At 41.7% G+C, this 27,820-nt stretch overlaps 1 protein-coding gene across 10 annotated transcripts in view; it reads right to left on the bottom strand.

The window, feature by feature from the left end:
- sfswap (splicing factor SWAP) overlaps nt 1-27,820 on the bottom strand; it is a 130,909-nt gene that overhangs the window by 83,700 nt on the left and 19,389 nt on the right. For 8 of the 10 annotated variants that reach the window (XM_078227145.1, XM_078227143.1, XM_078227138.1 and 5 more), the window contains 6 exons: nt 27,717-27,799; nt 22,701-22,926; nt 18,216-18,325; nt 15,639-15,780; nt 6,144-6,378; nt 4,456-4,587 (listed from right to left, as the gene is read on the bottom strand). In XM_078227145.1, the coding sequence (XP_078083271.1) occupies nt 4,456-4,587; nt 6,144-6,378; nt 15,639-15,780; nt 18,216-18,325; nt 22,701-22,926; nt 27,717-27,799 (928 nt within the window). The remainder of the gene's footprint in view (nt 1-4,455; nt 4,588-6,143; nt 6,379-15,638; nt 15,781-18,215; nt 18,326-22,700; nt 22,927-27,716; nt 27,800-27,820) is intronic. The other 2 variants (XM_078227142.1, XM_078227139.1) reach the window with 1 other exon arrangement.

The raw sequence follows: 27,820 nt of genomic DNA, 5'->3' as shown, positions 1-27,820 counted from the left end.
AATAAGCGGCACTGCACGTAATATGCACTCTCTGTAAACATGTGGATGACAATTTCAATTAATTTCAGTTGCAACTGATGCAAAGAATTAAGGATTGTGCAGTCAAATCAAATTAAATTAAAAATTCAAGGAATTAAAAGATAAAATATGATATTATGCGCTACAGTAGTTAACTGCTCAACCCAATCTTTTGAAAAATAGAGAACTAATTAATTATGTAGGTTCCATTGTTCTAACACAAGAAATAATTGTAAATCTGAAGAATCTCAAATAATTTCACTAACATAAGAAGTGCTCTGAAATAAAAGCGAAATACTGCGGATGCTGGAAACTGAATAAAAACAGAAAATTCTGGAAAAACTCAGCAGGACTGCCCACATTTATGGAGAGAGAAACTAAAATCACATGGAATTCAGGGCGGGTTGGCTAGATGGAAACAGAACTGGCTTGGTGATCGGATGTTTTTCAGAATGGAGGTCTGTCGCAAGGGGCGTTCCGCAGGGATCAGTGCTGGAACCTCTTGTTTGTAGTGTATATAAATGATCTGGAGGAAAATGTGGGGGGTCTGATTAGTAAGTTTGTGGATGGCACAAAGATTGGTGGAATTCCTGATAGCGCCGGGGACTGTCAGAGGATACAACAGGATAGACTGGAGACTTGGACACAGAAATGACTGATGGAGTTCAATCTGGGCAAATGTGAGGGGATGCGTTTTGGAGGATCAAATTTAGGTGTGGATTATACTGTAAATGGTAGAACCCTTAAGAACATAAACATTTAGAGAGATCTAGGTGTGCAGGTCCACAGCTCCCTAAAGGTGGCAACACAGGTGGCCAAGGTGATTAAGAAGGCATAAGGCCTGCTTGCCTTCATCAGCCAGGGCACTGAGTACAAGAGTTGGGAAATCATGTTGCAGCTATATAAAACCTTGGTTAGGCCACACTTGGAGTATTGGTGCAGTCCTGGTCACCACACTACCAGAGGGACGTGGAAGCCTTGGGGAGAGTGCAAAGAGAGTTCACCAGGATGTTGCCTGGTCTCGAGAGTGTTGGCTATGAGGAGAGGTTGAAGAAAAAATAATTGTTTTCACTGGAAAGACGGAGGCTGAGGGGAGACCTGATAGAGGTCTACAAAATTATGAGAGGCATAGACAGGGTGGATAGTCAGAGGCATTTTCCTAGGGTGAAAGTGTCAATTATAAAGGAGCACAGGTTCAAGGGGAGAGGGGGAAAGTTTAAGGGAGAAGTATGGGGGAAGTTTTTCACGCAGAGAGGGTGCCTGGAACACATGAGAGGTGGTGGAGGCAGGCACATTTAAGAGGCACCTGGGTGAGTACATGAATGGGGAGGGAATAGAGGGATTTTGATTTGATTTATTGTCACATGTATTAGTATACAGTGAAAAGTATTGTTTCTTGCGCGCTATACAAAGTATACCGTCCATAGAGAAGGAAAGAAGAGAGTGCAGAATGTCGTGTTACAGTCATAGCTAGGGTGTAGAGAAAGATCAACTTAGTGCGAGGTAGGTTGATTGAAAAGTCTGATGGACCGAGTACGGGCAGAAGGTTTTTTTTAGTTTAGTTAGGGCAGCATGATCGGCACAGAACTGAAGGCCTGTCCCTGTGCTGTACTTTTCTTTATTCTTTGTTTCAAGTCCGGGTGAGTCATATAGAGTCAAAACGTTAACTCTGTTTCTCTCTCCACAGATGCTGCCAGACCTGCTGAGTTTTTCCAGCATTTTCTGTTTCTATATTATATAAGAAATACCCTATTTTAATTTAATTTAAGAAAATACAAAAGTCAATATTATTTCCTTCTTTGAGTTGCAATTTAACTTTTCAATTAAAATGACATTACCTGGAGGGTGTTTCACAAAATAAGCGATTTACGTTTAACTTTTCAGTAAGTAAATTAATTTAGGATATTGTACAAAGAATAATGAGACAAGATTAAGATACCACATATTCAAAACTTTAATGTGTTGATGATGCAGATCTATACAGAATATTGGTCTTCAAATTCCAAGCAGAGAATTAGGGCACATGGACTCAAAGTCAACCTGCCTCAAATTAAACTAAATGCTAGAAGCTTTATTTCCTCCCCCAGAACGAAGAATATGTTGAACAGATGAATTAATTTGTTAAGAGGAAGCTCGATGAATATTTGGTTAGAAATGGGAGATACAGAGATCAACCCTACTGCAGCAAGGGTGGGTATTTCAAATTTCAGTGTGGAAGAGTTTGAACACGAGAGATGGGAAGATGGCAGAATGTACCAGTTTTACACAATTGTCCTTGCCCTCTTTTTAGGTCAAACCAAATAAACAAACTCAGATTAAGTCAGGAATGACAGGGAAATTCTGTATATAACAATGCCATGAAATTAAGCAAGTGGGAAAAGCTGAATTTGAGGGTATTGAGGCAGGCAGCCCTCTTATGCTTCTTATTTTGTCCTGTGCCCTTTCTCAAGTATCTGCTCAAGGAACATGATGGGAGGCTTACTGCAATAAATCTGTGAATTTATTATAGTTTTGATTATTAATATCACAGCAGCATGGTTATCAGTCTAAGACACATTATTGTAATCTTCTGGGACCACTTTAAAACTATCTTCAAACTAACAGAACAATAATTCTGTTAGTCTGAAAGCAGCGAGTCTGAATCAGTCCACACCCAGCTGAAAATATTAATGCAGCCGACATGTAAGGAGGCTGCCGTGTACACATGAAGTGAACACTGAAAAAAGTCCTCTGTACCACTTTTCAGATAATCTACATTTAGATTACAAATATTTAAAGCTGTCATGGAAACCCCTTTTCGTTATATGCTTTGTAAAACATTAACAAGCATCTAACATATTGCAAATACACAGCCAGCTCGCACTGCATGCTGCTATTTTGAGTATTATAAATTTATACGAACCCCGCAACCATATTGTTATTATGTTGTCAACCTTCCAATTGTTCAACTCCTGAGGATGCTTACTGTTGCCGGAATATGATTATATGGATGCCTGGAGCTCTTCAGTAACTTGCCCAAGTGAGTACTTTTCATGTGTGATCTTGACAAGTAAGCCTAATTCAGTCCTAAACAGATAGCCTCAACAGACATCTTCCAGCAGCAGTCACCAGACGGCAATCAAGAGAGGAGGGGAAACCAAGCTTGTCTTCCCTCTTCCTATCTCAAGGGCACTGAGCCCAATTGGAATGCTTCAATCATTGTCAATGCTGGGACCTTCTAAATTCAAATTAATTGAAGAACTCAAGTTATGATAAAGGAATAAACACCAAGGCTTATGCCTTCCAACATACCATGCGTCATAACACTCTTGTGGTCCCTATCAAGTCTATTCCAAAACATGCCCGAGCAATCGAGATCAGGTAAAAATCAGAAAACAAAAAAGCCACCTGTGGCTCTGAACTGAATTTATAACTTGATCCATCTGTGCCCAAATTTATCCATCATGTTCAATACCCATTTCCAACCGCATAATCTTTCTTAAAGCATCAATTCTGATAGAAATCCACTGTATGTTAAACAATGAGGGGGAAAATTTCTATGAATCACCGCCAATCTTGCATGCCTTGCTTCATTTGAATTTATAGTGATCAATCTCACAGTCAGGAGCACATATAGAAAACTATCTACGGAATAGTACCTGCCCTGTTTATCATTTAAGCAAACCAATCAATTTCTTCAAGTGAAACGTTCCAGCAGCCTGTCCCTAAAATTGAATAATTAAGACACAGAATCATCTTAACCAGTTTTCACTGTATCCTCTCCATTAAATCTACATCTTTCTGATGATGAAGTTGACACAAATGGAGTCTTGAAAATGAGCTAATCGATTCCGATTTGCAAACAAATGCATTCTCTCCTTTCTTTCTCTATGAACTGTATGCTTTGTCCACATAGAGTGCAAGAAACAATAATTTTCACTGTTTATTGTCACATTAACATTGCAATGAAGTTACTGTGAAAACCCCCTGCTCACCACACTCCGGCGCCTGTTCGGGTACACTGAGGGAGAATTTAGCACGGCCAATGCACCCTAACCAGCACGTCTGTCAGACTGTGGGAGGAAACCGGAGCACCCGGAGGAAACCCACGCAGACACGGGGAGAATGTGCAAACTCCACACAAACAGTGACCCGAGCCGGGAATCGAACCCACTGTGCCACCATGCCACCCTGCACTATATACCAATATATGTGACAATAATAAATCAAATCAAAATGTCCAGGGCTGTATCCCGAGATTTGATATTAAGTAAATATTTATAGTGAACTTTGAGCCGACACACAAGTTTTATTTTCCTTAGCGAATGAAAATCAATCCATTGCACATAATGGGTGACTCTGGAGCCATTATTTATTGCATTAACATTATGCAGGAATGACAAACAGTGTTCATCAAAAGTACTGAACAAATTTCAAATTAGCCAAATGATTTCTTACCGTGTATCATTCTTGTCTCTTACACTCGTTTCAAATTTGGTTCCATTCCTGGATACATACTCAGCCAGCTTGTCAATGACTGGTTGGATATCAGGTGGAGGAGGAATAATGACAGGAACGACAGTTGGGGCACTGAAAAGTACAACATTGGCAAGTTACACAAGTAAAGCAGCACACAGTGACAAAATGATAGCACATTGCATCTTTCTTCCACTCTACGATAAATTAAAATGTCACGAATAGCAGCCTTTAATCCTAAAGATACCAAAAAGCTCTCTCCCTCCAATCAAAAAGGGACAGCTTTTTACAGACAATGCCCAGCAGTGACATTACACATGCTGGTTACTGCAGCATCTTTTATAACTGCTATCTGATATTCTTTGATATTGCTCAAAGTGAATCAAAGGGCACATTGTTTTACAACTGGGATGTTATTATAAGTATATAAAGAGGAAGAGAATAGCTAAAGTAAATGTTGGCCCTTTAGAGGACAATACGGGTGAGGTAATAATGGGGAACACAGATGGCAGAGGCATTAAACTAAATATTTTACTCTATCTGCACGGTAGAGAATAATGAAACATTTCCACAAACTGCAGTTAATGCAGAAGAGCTTGATGCAATAACCATCACTAGGGAGAGGGTATTGAAAAAATAATAGGATTAAAGGCAGATAAGGCTCCAAGACCTGATGGCCTGCACCCTAGGGTATTAAAGGACGTGGCAGCAGAGATAGTGAATGCATTCGTTGTGATATTTCAAAATTCCTTGGATTCTGGTAAGGTCCCGGTGCATTGGAAACACACTAATGTGACACCCCTATTCAAAAAGGGAGAGGCAAAAAGTAGGAAACTCCAGGCCGGTTAGCTTGACCTCTGTGGTGGGGAAGTTGCTGGAATCAAACATTAAGGAGGAGATGACTGAACATTTGGAAAAATAAAGCACGATCCACCATAGTCACATCGTTTTATGAAGGGAAAGTCATGTTTGACAAACTTGCCTGAGTTCTTGGAGGATATAACCAGCAAGGTGGATAGTGGGGAGCCTGTGGATGTGGTATATCTAGACTTCCAGAAGACATTTGACAAGATGCCCCATAAAAGACTGACCCAGAAGGTGAGATCACAGGGGATTGGAGGTAGAGTATTAGACTGGATTGAGGATTGGCTGACTGACAGAAAGCAGAGGGTCGGGATAAATGGGTCCTTCTCTGGCTGGTAAAATGGAACCAGCGGGGTGCCGCAGGGGTCAGTCGCAGACCTCAACTGTTTACAATCTATATAAATGACCTGTAAGCAGGGATAGAGTGTAAGGTAGCAAAATACATAGATGATTTGGAGTTGGGGACCAAGCATAGTGTGTCAGATCACACTAAGATGAGTGGTAGACCAAACTGTGCAGAGGGCACTGAAAGTCTGCAAAGGGATATAGATAGTAAGTGAGTGGGCAAGAATCTGGCAGATGAAGCACAATGTTGGTAAATGTGAGGTTATCCACTTTGGTACGAATAACAGCAAAATGGACTATTATTTAAATGCTAAAAAATGGAAACCAGGTCAATTTTGAGTTTGTATGGAGAATTAGAATACTGCCAAACCTACAGAAGTGACCCGAAGCCAACTACCACACGTAATTTATGCAAGTTAAAACGAAGGAAAGCTAAAATGCTGAACTTAAAAGTGTCCCACCTGACTGTGGTTGTAGAAGAAGGGACCTGGGTATTACTGCTGTCACCCTCTGTTTGTGGTGGAGGTGTGGCTCCAGAAGATGGAGGTACTGAAGTCCCAGTTGTAGTTTGTACAGCCATCTCTGAAGGCAAGGCGCTATAATAACCAGAAACTTCCATTCCTGGAGGTGGTGGCGTTAGGCAGTACGTACCATCAGGCATCATGTAATATCCATAATACATGGTTGTCACTGCTGCTGTAACATGAAATATTTAATTAAAATTATGTCCAGTTACACTCCCCATGCTCACAAAATGTTCCAAAAGTTATAATGAAACTGTCATTTTTCATCATCACTCAATGCTTTTACTTAACAGTACATCTTCAGAAGCTTAACCACTATCATATAAAATTGTTTCAATATTTATTAGATTGCAATGCTAAAATCACCAACATACTCTATTAGACCAGTTACATCTAAAAATGTTAACAAACTGAACTTGCTTAACAAAAACCCAACCATAATCCTAATTTAAATCAGTCCATGACAAATTAGTTTTTCATTTGTCAAGATTCAACTACAGCTCTGAAACAATTCACTTGATGCAAATTACCTCATTAAATCAATGTTGATTATCCATCCAAGTACTACAAGATTGATTGCATCTTTACTGAACTAGTCTTTTTGGCTTTACTAACTGAATTGCACTGACTGCAGTGTCAGAGGATGACGAAGGATCAAGCCTCATTAGACCTGGAGCAGAATGTATTTGTTCATGAAGTTGCTGTCAATTTTGTTTTGAAGCAACAATCAATTCTAATAGAAAGTATAAAGTTGTTAACTTAATCAGGCGGGGTTGTGGAGGGCATTGTGATCCCAGATCAACTGACAGGACAAGACTACTAGTATATAAGCTTTAACACGCATGCCACTACACCCCCCCATCACTGAAGCTCCACGAGACACAAAGGTATTCCCCTGATGATGCTTTCTTTATATTATAGCATACCCATCCTAAACAACTGGAAGGCATGAAAACAATCATGATAATAAGATCAATATCTTACATTCTGGGTAAATATAATCTAGCCTGGAATTGCATTACTGTATACTAATATACATCGAGAGCCTAAGAGACACAGAACATTTATAATGGGCCATTAATTGAAGCTGAGTATTAAGTAAAAGCCCTGTAATCCTATTTAAAGTCTCACTAATTGGTGAGGGTCAAAAGCATGTCAGTGCTGAGGGAGGAAAACCTACTAGCTTTTCTGAGGTAGGAAGGTCACAATCCATCTTGCATACCTAAAGCACAAACAAAGAGCTGCAACAGAGTATGCATTTAAATCTTTCCCACTCCAGATATTAATATGGACACAGATGCAGCCTTTCAAAAGCTGACCTATTAACAAAAACAATTTCTTAAATGACACCTTCCAACTTCTAAACTTTTGAGGAGTAAATATTTTAATGTTGGTCGCACTAACGTACTCCCATGGATGATTTCCTTTGTTTTTATATCAAGAATAAGTTAGTGACCTGAATAATTGAGTTGATTTACACCTAGGATCTTCCATATTCAATCTTCTTTAGAACCCAAGAATATAACAAATAAAAACTTTAAAAATGAGGAGGTTAAAAAAAATATACAGCAAGACAAATCACTATTCCCACTAGTAAAATCGATCCGATACAGCTCACAATAAAGAATATGTTATTTCAAAAATTTTTTTGCTCACCATAAATATTTGAAAAGCGGAGTAAGATACAATACCAGGAGGTGGAAAGGATGTAGCACGAACCGTAATTTCCAATTGCTCCAGCAAAAATCTAACACAGGCACTATGCACTGCAAACTTCTAAGGGGAGAATCTGGCTGGTACTCAATTAGATGTAAAAAGGGCAGTGCAACTTTAATGCACCATAAAGCCCGATGACCCATTGATCCTTAGGTCTACCATTGAAACTGGTCCTTAAGGACACAATACTACGAAGCTTGCAATTTGTTGATGCTAATCAGGCATTCGCTGCAGATTGCCAGGACTGAGTAAGCTTGGCCATCTTAGATCTTAGTATTGGCCACACACGTGCATGCACACGCGCACACACACGCAGTGATGCTATCCTACCCCGTGAGTAATAGGGGAAACAATAAGCATGACTAATTTCAGGAAAAAAATCCCCAATCCCTGAGGAAATCAAACAATCTCAAGAAAAGTATGGTAATGCTTCAGTGATGCATCAGTAAAGTTTGCAATACTAAGTATCTTTCTTCCTTAACAAATCTGAGAGTTTATCCCATTTTGCAGATTATTTTTCACTTTAGTTACTGGCCACTAATGCAAATTCTTTCTACTTGATTCCAAATACATCTAACTATTCTACCAAAAATAATGCTGGAATATCAACTCACATGACAATTCCTCACTGCCCCACGACCCTTATATGAAAACATGAACCATCTTAAGCCATTCCATTTCCTTATCTCCTTACCTTGCCTGCTCCACCTGGTACTTCCAAGAATCTCTCCTGACTCCTCACCTCATGCATTAAATAAAGCACGTACAGAATACCCTAATTATTCCCTCCCTTGTCCAGCTGCCTGTCTCCCCACATTCTGGCTCTGACAAAAGGTCATCCAGACTCAAAATATTGGCTCTATTTTCTCTCCACAGAAGCTGTCAGACCTGCTGAGATTTTCCAGCATTTTCTGTTTTTGTTTCAGATTCCAGCATCCGCAGTATTTTGCTTTAATTCCTACATTCTTGCTGGTTTTCATCTACTCCTACTCATTTCCTACTTCTTTATAGATTAAATGTAACTCTATTACTGACCAGACAATGGCTCAATTTCTACCCCATTGCATTATCCTTGAAAACCTCCACTCTGCTGCCTACCACATTATGGTAAGAAGTCCCACAACACCAGGTTACAGTCCAACAGGTTTATTTGGAATCACGAGCTTTCGGAGCGCTGCTCCTTCATCAGGTGAGGAAGGAGCAGCGCTTCAAAAGCTCGTGATTCCAAATAAACCTGTTGGACTTTGGACTGGGGTGGGCACAGCAAGAAGTTTCACAACACCAGGTTACAGTCCAACGCGTTTATTTGGAATCACGAGCTTTCAGAGCTCCTTCATCAGGTGAAGCTCCAAAAGCTCGTGATTCCAAATAAACCTGTTGGACTTTAACCTGGTGTTGTGAGACTTCTTACTGTGCCCACCCCAGTCCAATGCCAGTATCTCCACGTCATACCATGTTATGGGTTAAATGGAAGATCAATTAAATAATTGTTTTTATATTGATGTAAAGCTTCCCCAAATAACCTTCATTAGATCAATCTTGAATTTTGGTGAGGCACATTTTAACCTGTCCATTCAACCAGATTCCCAAACTATCTGTGCATTGACATATCTGATCTGCCGAGTCACAGAATTGATTATTCACCTCTTCCACAAGGAACCAAACAACCAAAAATACAGGCACACGTGGATAATCACACTCCAGACCCCTCAAAATAATTTTGAGTACAAAAAATTGTAAAACACAGACACAAACTATAGACTTTCTGATTCTACTTTTCAATAGTTCTGGTCCCCCACCACCCCCCACGTAAAATAATCCTGAACCTAGGTACACCCTACCAGCTTTCAGAAAATATCACACCTGTATACACCACAGCATCTCAAAGCCCAGTCTAATTCAAGACCAACAGGAGGTGTGATGATACTGTGCCTTTAAGAAATGTGTTTTTAGCATGTTTCTTGTGAGGGATATGTTTAAAAGTTAGCTGTTTTTTTACGGTGCCAATTTGTCTGGGCAGCATGCAGCTCCATGTTGAGAATGCAGGATAATGATGGCTATTAACTATGGATGTATTCGTTTAAACAGAGTTAAAGCATTTATGTTTCTTTAAGTTTCCCTTGGGGTTTCTGAGTAGGGTTTTGTTAGGTTGATTGACAGAGACGTGATTAATGGGAGGAGTTAAGTTCCAGGAAAGTCAGTGTTTTAGTTTCATTTTTAAAATCAAGAGTAGTTGCTGACTGAAGCTGTTTAAAGAGGTGTCTCTCTTTCTCTCTCTCCAGAAGTGTTCAAAATGCTTCAGGACTATCAACAAGTAACAGCATGTAAGCCTATGTTTGCGATCTGATTTTGAAGAGGGGTTTTACATCTGTAAGAAGAATATTGCTTGAATTGGAACTAGTAGAGATAAGTTAGCAGTTAAGAATTGTATCTTGTCATATTTAAGTATTATTCAAATGTTAAATGTTAAGCAGATTCATTTGCTAACAGTTAAACAATTATAAAATAAAGTTTATTTTGATAAAGGCTCCATAGTTTGTCAATAGAATCACACCTGGAGTGAAATATCTTATCCCCACACTAATGCCAAAAATAGCAAATAGTTGGGGCCTATTCTAAATTCATAATATAATTTGGGGTTTCTGATTCATACCCGAACAGAGGAATTCACGTGCAGAAGATAGGCATATGCAAACTTAAAAATGTGGTCCCCCTCCTTTGTACCTATGTTTCCTCTTGATAAATGTATGTATAGACACAAGGCCAATTTCCATAAGCATACTACAAATACCAAGCTCGATCCGCACATTACAATTCTCAAACCCACACTTACCGCTGCATTGTCAATTACCTGTTGTGACCTTTGTTTATTTATTCTGTCACAGGATGTGCATGTCACTGGCTAGGCTAGCATTTGAAGCTCATCCCTAATTGCGCTCGAGAAGAGATGCGTGTGAAGTCTTCCTAAACCGCTGCATCTGGTGTAGATACACCCCAAGTGCTGTTAGGTAGGGAGTTCCAGAATTCTGACGCAGCAACACTGAAGGAACAGAGATATAGTTCCAAGTCAGGTTGGCGTGGATTGGAACTTGAAGGTGGTGATGTTCCCATGTCCCTGCTGCCTTTGTCCTTCCACTTGGTAGCTGTTCCTGGTTTTGAAGGTGCTGACGAAGGAGGCTTGACGAGCTGCAATACCCCTTGCATGCTGTACATCGGTGGTGGAGTGAGCTAATGCTGAATGAGGTAGATAGGGTGCCAATCAAGCAGGCCGCTTTATCCTGGATGGTCCTGAGCTTCAAGTGTTGTCAGAGATGCACTCATCCAGGCAAGTGCAGAATATTCCATCACACTTCTGACTTGTGCCTTGTAATTGGTGGACAGGCTTTGAGGAGTAGGGAAGTGAGTTATTTGCCATAGAGTTCTCAGCCTGACCTGCTCTTGTAGTCACACACAGTATTTATATGGTTATATTGAGTCTACAGTGAGTACCAACTTTCCCCAGTTGGATGGCCATCATTTTCACAACCAGTCATACATTCATCCTAATGCTACTGATGTAATTCCCAATCCTGGCCACTCACTCAGGCTGAACCACGCCTCAGTTGAGTTGAACCGAGTTACACTTCATGTAACACATAATCTCCATCACCAGATCTACTGAAACTTTTATTCATACATTGAGAATTGAATATTCCAATACCGTCCTCATCGACACTTCCAATAAACATTCTCCCCATCCTTCACAAATTCAGCTGGTCTGTGACGCCAATCCTCATTTTTTTAAAAAGCAGTGGCTCCTACTCCTCAATACATCAAACTGGAAATCCTCATACTTCTTTTCAAGTCCCTCCACCTCTGCAAGCTCCTAAACCATACATCCATTCTGGCTCTATGTGGCCCTCCACCTCAAGTCCATTCCCACACCTTCACCTGATGATTGGTGAGAGCTTTGAGTCTCCTCATCTTTATTGAACATGGAATAATCACCTTTCCCAGCTTTCCCCTTTGACCTATTATTCCTTCCTACTGTGCATTAAGATGTTTGTATTTTCATCAATACAAGATTGTGTTGCAGCCAAATCCGCAATTATACCAAACCAGAAAAGGTGATGGATTCGGAGTAGGCAGCTCAGAAATCAATAAGTGCACAGTAGGACAGATGACTTTAGCATAAATACAAATGGAAAGTACTACACACAAACAAAAAAAAACTGGTCAACACATGGAGTTCACGGAGAGTTGAAATAGTTACTGCACAAGTTAAGAGACCCATGAATTTTAGTTGACTTAATATTTATTGACATTCAACCTGTCAAAATACCCAGAGCAGAAATCAACAGAGCGAATAGGATATAACCAAAACAATAAGAGTAAAAGTCAGTGGAGATTATTGGGGGTGCCAATGAGGAAAATGTGTGAATAAAGGTTTCACTGATGGAGGGTATGTGTTACATGGAGGCTGAAGTGTACAGTTTTGTTCAGCCTCAGTTCAGCAGAGTATTCGAGTCAGGCTGGATGGTAAGTATTCAGTTCGGTGTCAATCAGAGACAACATATCCCTAGATATGTGTATAGAGGACTTAGAGACATGAGGAAAGGCTGTTGGGCTTTAGTGTTTTAAAATGCATGCATATGGAGTGATTTTATTGAAGCATGGAAGATAACCTGAATGGAAAAGTTAAGTCCAGAAAATAGCTTTAAACTGAAAAGCTGGAGGAGGACAAAGATTTGAACTAATCCACGACAATCTCTGGACTGTTCTCATGAAGTTGTTTTTCATACAAAGAGTGATAGACACCTGCAATGGCCTGCCAGATAGAGCAGTTATTTAAGACAGAATGGTTTTTCTTAACCGAAATGGATAAACCAAGATGGGCCAAACCAGCATTGTTGCTTTTAAATATCTTGTGAGCAGCTTATATGCAATCTTTTGATCAGGTTTCTTAATTGGGAATCATCCAAAGTAATCTCTCCTGTGTTCTACTCAATGTTTAAAATAGTCACAGTAAGGATCACTTTCATAGCTCCCCATATCATGTTCTTCTTCTCAAGTTCTCTGCCTGAAGGTAGATTTAACCCACAACACTGCAACCACCATCACAGTTAGGGCCAGAAGACAGGTCCTGAATCCACCACAGCTGGAAAGAGGACTGAACGGTAGCACTGCTACCTCACAGCGCCAGGGACCCGAGTTCGATTCCTGGCTTGGGTCACTGTCTGCGTGGAGTTTGCACATTCTCCCCGTGTGTGCGTGAGTTTTCTCGAGTGCTCCGGTTTCCTCCCACACTCCAAAGGTGTGTGGGTTAGGTGGATTGGCCATGCTAAATTGCCCCTTAGTGTCAGGGTGACTAGCTAGGATAAATGCATGGGGTTATGGGGATAGGGCCTGGGTAGGATTGTGGTCGGTGCAGCCAAATGGTCTCGTTCTACACTGCAGGGATTCTATGATCCCCTGTGCTGCTGATGCACACCAGCAGACCAGCCAACTGAGTCAACCAGCAGTCTGTGGCAACATACACTTTTACATGCATGGGGTTACAGGCTGGAGTTGTGCATAGTGATGGTAGAGGCTCCAATTTCTTTCCCTCACATGGCTGACAAGAAATCAGTCCTGTCCTTACTGCTGCAACTGGTGTGCGGCGCAAGGACTTACAATTTGATAGTCAGACTATTTGGCCACTTTATGAATGGACTTTCCTTGACTATCAAGTCCTGAGGTGGGGCTTGAACTTGGAGCATCTGACTCGGAGGCAGGGACTCCACTACTGTACCACAAGACCTCTAGCTCCTCACATAGCTCACACAAAATTATAAGAAAAAAATGTTCCGAGATCCAGGTCTCATTATCTATCACCTCGGCCCAACTACCATCAGCTGCTCCCTCAATGCCTTTTGTCCTTTATATCAAAACTTTACTGATTTTCCCAAAAATAGGACAAGATCAAAAGTTGGACTCTCCATGCCCGTATAGGTGCTAAATGGCAAGTAACATTTGTGCCACAAAAATGCCAGGCAATAACTATCTGCAAGGCTGTCTAACCTCCTCGCATGACATTCACAATGATATCAGCATTGCCAAATCTCTCACCATTAACATCCCAGGGATCTAGATTTTTACTGAATTCAAATATCATCCATGGTGATATTCGGACCTGGGACCCCAGAACATTATGCTGGGTCTCTGGATTACTAGTCCCATAACAATAACACTACACCACCACCTCCAATATACTATTCATTGTGAACCAAATGTTTTTTTTAAAATAACAATCGACAATGGTTTCATGGTCACTGTTGGATTTTAATTCCAGACTTTTCCTGAACTCAGATTTTTAAACCTGGAACGCTTCACGATTGTGTGTCATCTAAAACACAGCTAGACCAGCCACATAAATGCCACGGCTAACACAGCAGGCCAGAGAATGGACATTCTGCCGCAGGAGGCCCACCTCCCAGTTTCCCCTAAACCTCTCCACCATCTACAAGGCACAAGTCTAGGGTATGATAGAATACTTCCCATTTACCTGGGTGGCACGGTGGCAGTGGTTAGCACTGCTGCCTCACAGCGCCAGGGACCCAGGTTCGATACCCGGCTTGGGGCACTGTCTTTGTGGAGTCTGCACGTTTCCCCCCCCCCGTGTCTGCCTGCGTTTCCTCCGGGTGGTCTGGTTTCCTCCCACAGTCTGAAAAACGTGCTGGTTAGGTGCATTGACCCAAAACAGGCACCGGAGTGTGGCAACTAGGGGAATTTCACAGTGACTTCATTGCAGTGTTAATGTAAGCCTACTTGTTATTAATTAATTAATAAAAGCTGCTGCAAAAAGACAAATTTAGCACCACCTAATCCATACATTTAAACTCCCTCCTTCCACCGCTGGCATACCAAAGCTGCAGCGTGCACCAGGTACAGGATGCACTGCAGCAACTCACTAAGGCTTCTTATGCATCAGCTCTCAAACCTGCAACCTCCCCCACTTTGGCACGGTGGCATAGTGGTTCGCACTGCTGCCTCACAGCGCCAGGGACGTGGGTTCAATTCTGGCTTTGGGTGACTGCATGTGGAGTTTGCACATTCTCCCCGGGTCTGTGTGAGTTTCCTCCCGATGCTCCGGTTTCCTCCCACACTCCAAAAAGATTTGTGGGTCAGGTTGATTGGCCATGCTAAATTGCCCCTTAGCGTTAAGGGGATTAGCGAGGTAAATGCATGGGGTTCTGGGGGATAGGGCCTGGGTGGGACTGTTGACAGTGCAAGATCAATGGGCCGAATGGCCTCATTCTGCACCGCAGGGGTTCTCTTATCCAGAAATACACGTACAGCAAATGCAGGGCAGCATCATCACCTCAATCTCCCTTCCCATTACACACCATCTTGACCTGAACAGATATCATTCTTCCTTGACTGTGGCTGGGTCAAAATCCATGAACTCCTTACAGAATGGCAGCATGAAGTAGCTTCACATTGAGACCCCACCATCTCCTCCAGGGTTGCTAGAGGTGGTGTTAAATGCTGAACTTCTCAGAAATGTGAACATCTCTGAGAGTGATCCCATTAAAAAAGAATCACCTGCCAACACATATGCAATAGGCTTACATATGAACAAATGCCTTCAAGATACGACAGCGAAAAATTGAACAAAGGGAAAAAAATCTAATAAATTGGCTTCAAATCTAATTTCAGAAATTGAACTGAACAGTCGGTGTTGTTCTCCATACTTACAGTCTGCAGCAGTATATTCTACTGTGGCTGCCACTGCTTCTGAGCTGTCAGATTCTTGCTGCTTTTGCAAATTTTTGGCATCTGCTTGTACTTTACGCACTAAAGCTGCAAGAGGATGGTCTGGATCCATAACTTTCAGAGGCTAAATTAAAATATTAAAATAAAACATCAATCTCAATGCTGTGAACCAACATCTGAAATGACAGATATACCCACTTGTTCAGCAAACTATTGTAAACAAGTTTTGACTTTTTGTACAGCACTATCTTACTCGAATAATGGACAATGCTCCACTTGGATTAGAAGACATTCATTCACCTGGAGCAATGCTTCAGTTCACTCCTTAAATTAATAGTGTAAACAGCAGGTGGTGAAGAGTTACTTAAGTGAGTTCAAGAGAATTTTCTAGCTCATATTGTTTCCAACCCAAAAAGGAAAGAGGTATGGGTGAATCTGGCTTTGAGACATAAGCTTGGGTGTTAGTCAAAGATCAATTGGGGGACAGCAATCACAGAATCATATCGTTTAGATTAGTTGTGAAAATGGACAAGGAGTAATCCAGAGCAAAAAGGTTAATTGGAAGGCCAACTTCAGCGGGGTGAGAACTGAGATTATCCAGGTAACTTGGAATCAAAGATTAGATGGCAAAACTGTAACTGAACAATGGCCTGCCTTTAGAGGAGATAGTTCAGGTACATTTTTAGGAAGGAGATAAGGTAGAAAAAGCAAAGCCAGAGCTCCCTGGATGACAGTAAGAGTAAGATGAAGCAGAAAATGAGTATATGACAGGTGTTAGGTGACAATACAAGAACCAGGTGGAACATAGAAAATTTAAAGGGGAATTGAAAAATGAGCAGCCAGTCTGCTAACATACAAGGGAATCTAAATGCCTCCTATGGGTATATAAACAGTAAAATGATAGGAAGAGAACAGGTGGGATCAATCAGGGACCATGGTGGCAGAGAACACATGGCTGAGATACTAATTCAATCTTGTGTGTCCAACAGGTCAATATGACGCATCTAGTGTGCGGCCAAAGGAAGTTGGCATACTTGTCGTTTTAGTGTGCTAGCTTGCACCTAATTTTCAACCCTCACCTCTCTCTTCCCTACAGAACCTTTCCTTGCAAACCGAGGAATTGTCCTTTCACCAAGGTCAAGGTGAGAGGGGCGAAGTATAACTCAGATATTAGAGGGATGTTTTTTTACACAGAGGGTGATGGGGGCCTGGAATGCGCTGCCAAGTAGGGTGGTGGAGGCAGACACGCTGACATCGTTTAAGACGTACCTGGATAGTCACATGAGCAGCCTGGGAATGGAGGGATACAAACCATTGGTCTAGTTGGACCAAGGAGCAGCACAGGCTTGGAGGGCCGAAGGGCCTGTTTCCTGTGCTGTACTGTTCTTTGTACCTCCCTGCTCACCAGCTAAGGCCCCAAATACTCCTACCAAGTGAAATAGTGATTTACTTGCACTCGGTTCAATTTAATATACTTTGTATTCACTTTCATGACGTGATCACCTTTACACTAGGAAACCAAACACAGACTGCATGACTGCTTTATGGAACACCTCCTTTCAGTACCAGCATGACACAAAGCTTCTGCTCACTTGTCATTTTAATTTTCCACCTGGCTCCACAGTGCCTTTGCTGCTGTTTCAGTTCGAGGAACAGCAGCATCTCATCTTTCAACTTCGTACTCTGCAGTCTTCTAGCTTCAACATCCAAGATCAACAACTTTAGATCATAACCTCATTGTTTTCTATGCATTTTTTCTTGTTTGACCGGGCTGGTCTTGTCCTGTTTCTTTCTCCACGTTACACCCAGGTGATTGTAGTCATTCATGCCTCTTTTGGGCACAACCCTTGTTTCTTTACTGCACCCATGGCCACTCCCTTTGGCTGTTATACCATGAAATATTTTGTCTTGAATCTCTCCTGCCCTCCACCCTGTAATACTGCTTCCCTTTTATTACTCCTGTCCCGTCCCCTCCTTCCACTGGCTTAACACTTTTGCATTTCTATCTTCAATCCTGATGACAGGTCGTCCCGACCCGAAATGTTTCTCCCCACAGAATCTGCCTGACCGGCTGAGTATTCCCAGCATTGTTTTCGCTGAAGGTTGGGAGGAGGTTGGGTAGAGGTGTTTAAATCATGAGAAATCTGAACAACGTAGAGAAACTGTTCTCGTGGGTGGAGGGCACTGATCTAAGTGGCAAAAGAATCGAACCAAAGGTGACAGGAGGGAAGACTTCATGTGGCATGTGGTTGGAGTCTGGAATGCACTGCCTGAGAGTGAAGGCAGATTCATTTGTGGCTTCTGAAAGGGAACTGGATAATCATTTGGATGCGGGCTCACAGAGAAGGCAGTGGAGTGGGACTAGCTGGTCTTGGAGAGCTGCTACAGTTACAAAAGTTCAATTATCCGCTGAATGATTCTATGAAATTCAAAATGAACAATGGGTGGAGTACAGTCACTGTTGGAAACTGAGTTTCAGCCATCTTAATTTATTGCAAGTCAAATTATATGTTGTGTTGAAATAAGGCCACTGTAAACTCAGATCTAGTGGACACTCACCCTAGTCAGTTCTTCCAATCTGGAATTACTTTTAGAAGCAAAAAGACTGGGATGGAGATAACAACCATCATTGTCGTCATCATCATCGTCACCCGATTCTGTTACAGATCCTGTTAACAAGATTACAATGTGCTTTAATGGTGATATTCAAGGTCGCATCTTTTTCCTCCTTAACCAAACTTTAATGGCAAAAGCAGCAGTTATGTCACATTCTGCTGAAGAAACACAATCTAAAATACCTGATAGCGCAATTTCCCAGTCAATTTCTCAAATTGTTTAAATATATCATAGAGGCCCTTCCCATCTTTCAACGTGCTTTGTGCAGACTGGAACAGGAAGGTTCAGCCCCTCGAGCCTGATCTATATCTTAACTTCATCCATCTACCTTTCTTCCATATCCCTTAAGCTATCAAAAACAAATTTGAAACTATTAACTGAGCTAGCATGTTTTAAACTACCCACTAACTTCTCTCCTAAATGGTCAGGCTCTTAATTTACATTATGCCCCTTGTCCTGCCCTTGGAAAAGGTTTGTCTCCACCTATCCTTTCAATTCTTTCAAAATCCTAAACATCTCAATCAATCAAATCACCTTGTGACCATCCATAATCTATAGTAAACAGCCTGCATAACCTCTTCTCCTTTGCAGCTCAGTTAACAATCTATTGGATTTGTATTACACCCCTTCCAAGGTGCATTGCAGAGAGCTATATACAGTACACAAAATTACAGCTCAGCCTTCAACACTATTATTCCTACAAAACACATCTCTAAACTCCATGGCCTGGGGCTCGGCTCCTCCCTCTGTGACTGAATCCTAGACTTCTTAATCCAGACTGCAATCAGTAAGGATAGGCAACAACACTTCGTCCACAATCATCCTCAATACTGGTGCCCCACAAGGCTATGTCCTCAGCCCCCTTACTATACTCCTTACAAACCTATGATTGTGTGGCCAAATTCCCCACCAACTCAATTTTCAAGTTTGCTGATGACACCACCATAGTGGGTCAGATCTCAAACAATGTGGGCGGCATGGCGACAGTGGTTAGCACTGCTGCCCCACAGCGCCAGGGACCCGGGTTCAATTCCGGCTTCAGGTCGCTGTGTGTGTGCAGTTTGCACATTCTCCCTGTGTCTGCGTGGGTTTCCTCCGGGTGCTCCAGATTCCTCCCACACTCCAAAGATGCACAGGTTAGGTTGATTGACCTTGCTAAATTGACCCAAGAGTCAGGGGGATTAGCAGGGTAAATGTGTCGGGTTACAGTAATAGGGCCTGGATGGGACTGTGGTCAGTGCAGACTCGATGGGCCAAATGGCCTCCTTCTGCACTGTGGGGATTGGATGTATGATAATGATGAGACAGAGCACAGGAAAGAGATAGAGAATCTGGTGAACTGGTGCGACAACAATAATCTCTCCCTCAATGTCAACAAAACAAAGGAGACAAGTCATTAATTTCAGCAAGCATAGTGAAGGACATGCCCCTGTCTACATCAAAGGAGATGAAGTGGAAATGGTCGAGAGCTTCAACTTTCTAAGTGTCCAGATCTCCAACAACCTGTCCTGGTCCCTCCATGTCGACGCTATAGTTAAGGAAGCCCACCAACGCCTCCTCTGTCTCAGGAGGCTAAGGAAATTTGGCATGTCAGCTATGATTCTCACCAACTTTTACAGATGCACCATAGAAAGCATTCTTTCTGGTTGTATCACAGCTTGGTATGGCTCCTGCTCTGTCCAAGACTGCAAGAAACTACAAAGGGTTGTGCGCGAAGCCCAGTTCATCACGCAAACCAGCCTTCCATCCATTGACCAGCCAGCATAATTAAGGACCCCACGCACCCCGGACATTCTCTTTTCCAGCTTATTCCGTTGGGAAAAAGATACAGAAGTCTGAGGTCATGTACCAACCGACTCAAGAACAGCTTCTTCCCCGCTGCTATCAGACTTTTGAATGGACCGACCTCGTATTAAGCTGATCTTTCTCTACACCCCAGCTAGGACTGTAACACTACATTCTGCACCCTCTCCTTTCCTTCTCTATGAATGGTATGCTTTGTCTGTTTAGTGCGCAAGAAACAATACTTTTCACTGTATACTAATACATGTGACAATAATCAATCAAATCAAAACTTGATCTAACCAAGGCTTTGTATAGGTAAAGCAAAACTGCCTTCCCTTTATATTCTATGTTTCCAGATACAAACACTTACATTTTATTATCCTTTCTGATTTTTTTTGTCCCTGACCACTTCATTGATGTGTACATGGATCCCTAAATCTACACCTTCCTAGGCTATCCACACATCCCTTGATTCCCTTTGTATCCAAAAATTTATCAATCTCTGACTTGAACATATGCAAAAATTCTAGGTCGACAGTCCTTTTGAGTGAAGAAATTTCTCCTCATCTCAGTCCTAAATAGCCGGCCCTTTGAGATTGATAATTTTAGACCTCCCCACAGCCAGGGGAAATATCCTGCCACCACCAAAGCTGTCAAGCCCTACAGTAATCAAGATGTGATTTCATCAACATCCAATTCAATTGCAGCAAGACTTCTTTACTCAAACTTCAATCCCTTTACAATAATTGCTCTCCTAATTGTATGATGTACTTGCCTTGTGAATCCTGTACACGGATAACATTGGCACAGGGCCCAAATCACTAATGCATATGAAAAACGTGGGTGGTACGGTAGCACAGTGTTTAGCACTGCTGCCTCAAAGTGCCAGGGACCGGGGTTCAATTCCGGCCTTGGTGGCTGTCTGTATGAAGCTTGCACATTCTCCTAGGGTCCACAAAGGTTTCCTCTGGTTTCCTCCCAGTCCATAAATGTGCAGATTAGGTTAATTGGCCATGCTAAAATGTCCCTTAGGTGTCCCAAAATGTATAGATTAGCAGGGAAAATACGTGGGGTTAAGGGTAAGCCTGGCTAAGAGTTGGTGCAGGTTTGATGGGCCAAATGGCCTCCTTCTGCAGCGTAGTGATTACATGATTCTATGCCCAGAGATCCCTGTGGGACACTTGCTACAACTCTCCCAATTCAGGAAGTAATTTATTGCTACTTTCCGCTTTCTATCATTCAGACATTGATTGATTTATGCTGTCACTTCAGTTTTCATAAAATGTGCATTAATCTCACTTAAAACACTTTATCAAACACTTTTATAAAATCCTAACATAACAAGCCTATTGCATTCGTTATTCTTTATATTTTCTCAAAAGAACTTGATTAGGCAAACACAACCTGCTCTTTAAAAATCCATCTCAAATTAGCCCATATCTCTGTAAATATACACTAGGGCTATCCTGTCTTTATGGCCTCAAACAATTTTCCCACCATGAGGACAACTCATCTGTAACTGCCTGCTTTATCCAATTCACTTTCTTTCAAGAACAGGCTGTTGCAGTCAGCACACACACTTCTCGATATAATTTTCATTTGGAAAAAAATCAGTAGTGTAATCATTGAATTATCAATCCTCAGTTTTTTAATTCATTCATGGACATCATTGGCTGGGTCAATTTATTGCCAATCCCTAAATGCCCTTAAAAAGATGCTGCTGAACTACTTTCTTGAAAGGCTGCAGTCTGTGTGGTAAAGTGCTGTTAGAGGGGATGTCCCAGCTAGGACAGCACAGTGGTTAGCACCACTGCCTCACTGCACCAGGGACCCGGTTTCGATTCCCGGCTTGGGTCACTGTCTGTGCGTTCTCCCCATTTCTGCATGGGTTACCTCCGGGTACTCTGATTTCCTCCCACAGTCCAAAAGACGTGCTGGTTAGGTGCACTGGCCATGCTAAATTCTCCCTCAGTGTACCCGAACAGGCGCCGGAGTGTGGTAATTAGGGGGTTTTCACAGTAACTTCATTGCAATGTTAGTGTAAGCCTACTTGTAACACTAATAAATAAACTCAAACAATGATGAAGGGATGGCCAATATATTACCAAGTCAGGACGGTTTGATACTTGGAGAGAAACGTGGAGATGGTGTTCCTAAGAACCCAATGCGCTTGTCTTTGGAGGTGACAGAGGTTTTAGATTTGGAAGGTACTGTCGAAGGAATCGCAGCGATTTGCTACAGTGCATCTGGCAGGTGGTGCAGTCACAACTTGGTGACTTACCAACCTCAAGTCTCACTGCTCTCTCTGAACGAACATACATAAATGCCACGTTAATCCCCTCTCTTCCTTTAGAACCATAGAATCACTACAGTGCAGAAGGAGGCCATTCAGTCCATTGAATCTGCACCGACCACAATCCCACCCAGGCCCTATTCCCATAACCCCACATATTTACCCTGCTAATCCCCCTGACACTAGGGTCAATTTAGCATAGCCAATCAACCTAATCCGCACATCTTTGGACTTTACTCCTACTGAAAACTGTACTTACCTTACAGCTTCACATTACACAAAATTTATCAAATTGCAGAAGTCTGTATGGAATCAACAAAAGAATAGTGATCAGAAATAGTTTAACTTACTCCTTTTCTCGTCAAATCTTTTTTCTGTCTGAACAACATATTTCCCATCTTTCATGGTTTTGAGAATGTGCTTATAGTATGGATTCAGGTAGTGATCAAAACGCAGAAAATCAAATTGAGAGTTCCGGGCTTGTTTAGCTTTAAGCATGATTTCGAACTGCGTGCCCTGCTTGCAGACAAATTTTGCTGTGCGCTCGATGATGGCATGCATTTTGGATGTTGCAGGCTGGAAAAAGAAATGTCTACATGTCATAACTTACATTCATAAGACAATGATATTAAAATTAGAAGATCTGAATAAAGTATTCTGCATACATCAATGATAGAATATCAGTTACAATCTCGGTTGGTTTATTTAATTCTAGAGATTCTAACTATCACGCTAGACTATTAATCCAGAAACTCAGCTAATGTTCTGGGGACCCTGGTTCGAATCCTGCCACGGCAGCTGGTGGAATTTGAATTAAATTTTTAAAAAATCTGGAATTAAGAATCTACTGATGACCATGAAATCATTGTCAATTGTCAGAAAAACCCATCTGGTTCACTAATGTCCTTTAGGGAAGGAAATCTGCTGTCCTTACTCGGTCTGGCCTACATGTGACTCCAGAGCCATAGCAATATGGTTGACTCTCAACTGCCCTCGGGCAACTCGGGATACATAGAACATAACAGCGCAGTACAGGCCCTTCGGCCCTCGATGTTGCAGCGACCAGTGAAACCAATCTAAAGCCCCTCTAATCTACACTATTCCAACATCATCCATATGTTTATCCAATAACCATTTGAATGCTCTTAATGTTGACGAAATGCTGGCCAGCCAGCGATGCCCATGTCCCACGAATGAATAAAAAAAATTACAATCATTGCATTGGAATCTAAAAAATATGGACAGGCTGTTAGACACTAAAATTCTGATGATTTGACAAACACAAATAGGCATGGGATGTGGGCGTTGCTGGCTGGGCCAGCACTTACTGCCCACCCCTAATTGCCATTTCAGAGAGCATTTGAGAAACAACCATATAGCTGTGGGTCTGGAGTCACATGAGGACCAGACCAGGTGAGGATCATAGAAATCATAGAATAGAAATCATAGAAACCCTACAGTGCAGAAGGAGGCCATTCGGCCCATCGAGTCTGCACCGACCACCATCCCACCCAGGCCCTACCCCCACATATTTACCCGCTAATCCCTCTAACCTATGCATCTCAGGACTCTAAGGGGCAATTTTTTTTAGCATGGCCAATCAACCTAACCCGCACATCTTTGGACTGTGGGAGGAAACCGGAGCACCCGGAGGAAACCCACGCAGACACGAGGAGAATGTGCAAACTCCACACAGACAGTGACCCAAGCCGGGAATCGAACCCGGGACCCTGGAGCTGTGAAGCAGCAGTGCTAACCACTGTGCCACCGTGCCGCCCCTTGTGCCACCGTGCCGCCCCTGTTAGATTTCCTACCCTAAAGAACATTAATGAACAAACCAGATGGGTTTTTACAAGTGTTTTTTAAAAACATCTGACAATATTCCAGATTTTTATTGGATTCAAATTCCATCATCTGCCGTGGTGGGATTCCAACCCAGCATTACCCTGGATAATCTCTGGATTACTTAGTCCAGTGAGAATACCACTGCCTCCCTGTACAGAACATGTGTGCGTAAATCAGTTTTTCTTCTACATTTGCACTCAAATGCAGATTAGGCAGCTTTGTTTGTTATTTCTTATTTCTGTAACAATTAAAAACAAAACTGAAGGTTGCTGGCACCCCATCATGATCTAACTGAATAGTTTGCCAGAAAAATGCACACTGATGCACATCCTTAAAGTAAATTGCATTTTGTACAATGAACAAAAGCAACCACTATTGTACACAAATGTTTTGAAACATTCCCACTGTATTTCAGTCTTGAATCTCATCTTGCTCTGACTTTATTGAAACACTAAAGCTTTCTGTCATAAATACAAGCTCCAATCTATTTCCTCAACACTTACAAATGCTCAGCATACCAATGCAAAGGGAAAAACAAAATTGCTGCCAAAATTTAAAAAACTCTTTTGAAGTTATTCATATGCCTTTTCCACTGCTCTTCCTCATAGTTTACAATATTGAACTGACAGCTATTCAGCCCATCATGTCTGTGCCAGCTCTCTGCCAGAGAAATCGAAAACTAATCTCGCTGTCCCAGTCTCCTCCTATAGCTTTGTATCTTATTTATCCACTTTTTACCTAACCCGGTCTGGTCCACATGTGACTGCAGACTTACAGGCATGGACATCAGAGCAGAATGCCTGGGGGCCACTAAAAGTTGACGAGACATAAAGGTGACATTTGAGTGTGGCACCAAGGGGTCCAAACAAAGCTAAAACTAGTGGTGTTCAAAGAGGAAAAGCCATCTGCCGGCTGGTGTCATATAAGGGAAAATTCTTGAGGTTGTTGGAGATCAGACATCAGATCCGAGGACATCATTGCATGAGTTTTTCAGAAAAGTATTCACTGCCCAAGCATCTTCATCCACCTCTTCAGTCACAAGGTTTGGATTAAAGCTGTTAGTTGACAACAGGTACTTCAACAATGAAGCTGTTAGTGCCAGTCTATAACAGGAAACAGGTAACACCCAGGACTGAACTGAAAAGTGGCAGATTGCATCTGTGCCTCAAGAGGTGCCAGGTTATAACCAACTCAACCAAGAGAAAGCCCAGTCATCTTGCCTTGCTCTTCTATCAGCACCAAACAAACCCTGCCAATGTCCTGGAGATCACCACTGACCAGCAGTTTAACTGGGCCAACCACATCTGTATGATTATATAAACAGGCACTACCATGACAAGTTCATCTCCACATCACACATATACCGCTGTCCTTTCAGCATCCCTAGGTCAATATCCTGTCATTTTCTACCTATAGTTTATTTATTATTGTCATAAGTAAGCTTACATTAACACCGCAAGGAAGTTACTGTAAAAATCCTCTAGTCGCCACACTCTGGTACCTGTTCGGGTACACTATGGGAGAATTTAGCATGGCCAATGCACCCTAACCAACACTTCTTTCAGACTGTGGACGAAACCAGAAGATCCGGAGGAAATCCACACAGACACAGGAAGAACATACTCCGCATAGACAGTGACCCAAGCCGGGAACTAAACCTGGGCCCCTGGCACTGTGAGGCAGCAACATTAACCACTGTGCCCAACCCGCCACTGCCTCCATTGCTGTAAGGACTGTAACAATTCAAGATGACCCATCTCTACGATAGCAAGAAAAGTATATTTTTCATCATTGCCCATGTTCTAGTTAAAAACAAATATTGCTTCAATCATTCTCTGTGGTAGAGTATTGAATGCTCGAACAACATGCTACATAAAAGATACCGGCAAACGGGGCAGAGAATAAAACAAAAAATTCAGACAGCCCACACTATGTTCTTTGCAAAGACCAGAATAGACTTGTCAGGCAAATTGATTTGCTCCTGTGCAGTAATTGCTGAACAAAAAACTTTACAAGATCTCGTTTCCTACAGCAATTCGATCTATTTACGGAAATGTGAAATAGTTCTTTGAACATCGTGCTCGCCAAATAAGTACCGTACTTCACATTAATTTTAAATTAGAGACCTTGTTCTTTGTTAAAGTTGACTAAAAAATAATATGTTTAGTACCGTTTGAGTTGACTTTTTAACTCTCATTGTGAGGAATTACTTCAACCATAACTATTGCACAAAATGTAACATTTAACATAATTGGCATGTTAATCACTTATGAAAAATTAGATATGAAAAAGTAGTCATGCCATCTCCATTCGCGAGTACAGTCAGGTCGATAATTTAACTACCAGCAATACAAACTCTTAAAACAGGGAATAAAATCTAGCTAATTTCAAGAGGAAAGAAATAAAGCTCGGGTTTACTGGTCTCAAATTTAAGATACATTTGTCGTTTTCAAAAAAGTAAAGGCTCCCCACACCAGCTTTTGAATTGCTAAAAGTGATGCTAATATTAGGTCAAATCAGATTTTGCCTTCCTAGTCAAAACCAATTTCCAGTGAAGTGTAATGAAGTGCAACTTGCCCGAGGAGCAGAAACCTCACAATCCGTGACATGCCATGTTTTCAATCGCCCCAGTGGATAATGGACCATTTAGTTTGATAATGAGCAGTGGAACAATAAAATTGACTGTCTAGCTCACCATGTATCAATCACAAGGTTTCTGCGAGCAGAGGGGGCAAGAAAGAATGATCAAATGGACAAACGACTAGAAGTGGAGTGGGAGAAAATTTCTACCTGTATTTTAGCACACAAAACATGTAAAACGTGTCCAACAATCTAAGGTAACTTTAGATTTAACTGCCATAAATACCTATGATATTCTGGCAGAAATATGATACTATGCGAAGACACTCATCATCAACTTTCAAGACTAAATAAGCTTCGAATTAGTCATGTGAAATATCCGCCAAGGACAGACATCAACATTTTTCAATGGCTCTCACGTTCATGAATTTACCAACAATGAACAAGACATGAAAAGCAAATAACTTCATCTAGATGATTTGACACACTGGAATGCTGAAATCCATACTGTAGTCCCTACTTTCACATTATCAGTCCTAAGCTGCAGGCCACTAAACAATAAATCAGAACATACTGTCCCACCGGAAACCATTTTACTGAGAAACTTGACTGTTATTGAAGCTGTTTCTCTGCAGACACAGTGTTGTTGACTGTAAACTATAGTGCTTCCAGTTAGATATTCCACAAAACTCAAGCATACAGTTCAGAATAGCTGGCTGAACAGTAGAGTGGAATGATATTCTCTAATCAGGTGCAGTCTCCCTTAAATTATGCAAGAACTTACAAGTACACCAAGAGTCTCAAAATCAAATTCACAGCCCATAAAAACGCCGCTTTTGATTTGTAATTGGGAGATGTAACATTTTTTCTTGTGAAAATGGATTTCACTTACTACAACCAGAAACATTCTACGTGAAACAATTACAACACAAGGTACTTACAACTTCCACGTCAGAGGGGACAAGTAGCCCAGGAGGAGCAGTGTATGGTTCCTCATTCTCCTCTGCATTGTCATCACTCTCAGCTGTCATTCAAAAGATAAAAA

This window comes from Mustelus asterias, chromosome 13, assembly GCF_964213995.1.
Source record: "Mustelus asterias chromosome 13, sMusAst1.hap1.1, whole genome shotgun sequence".
Lineage (NCBI taxonomy): Eukaryota > Metazoa > Chordata > Chondrichthyes > Carcharhiniformes > Triakidae > Mustelus > Mustelus asterias.
Note: the sequence above shows the minus strand (reverse complement) of the source record. Positions and strands in the feature narration are given on the sequence as shown.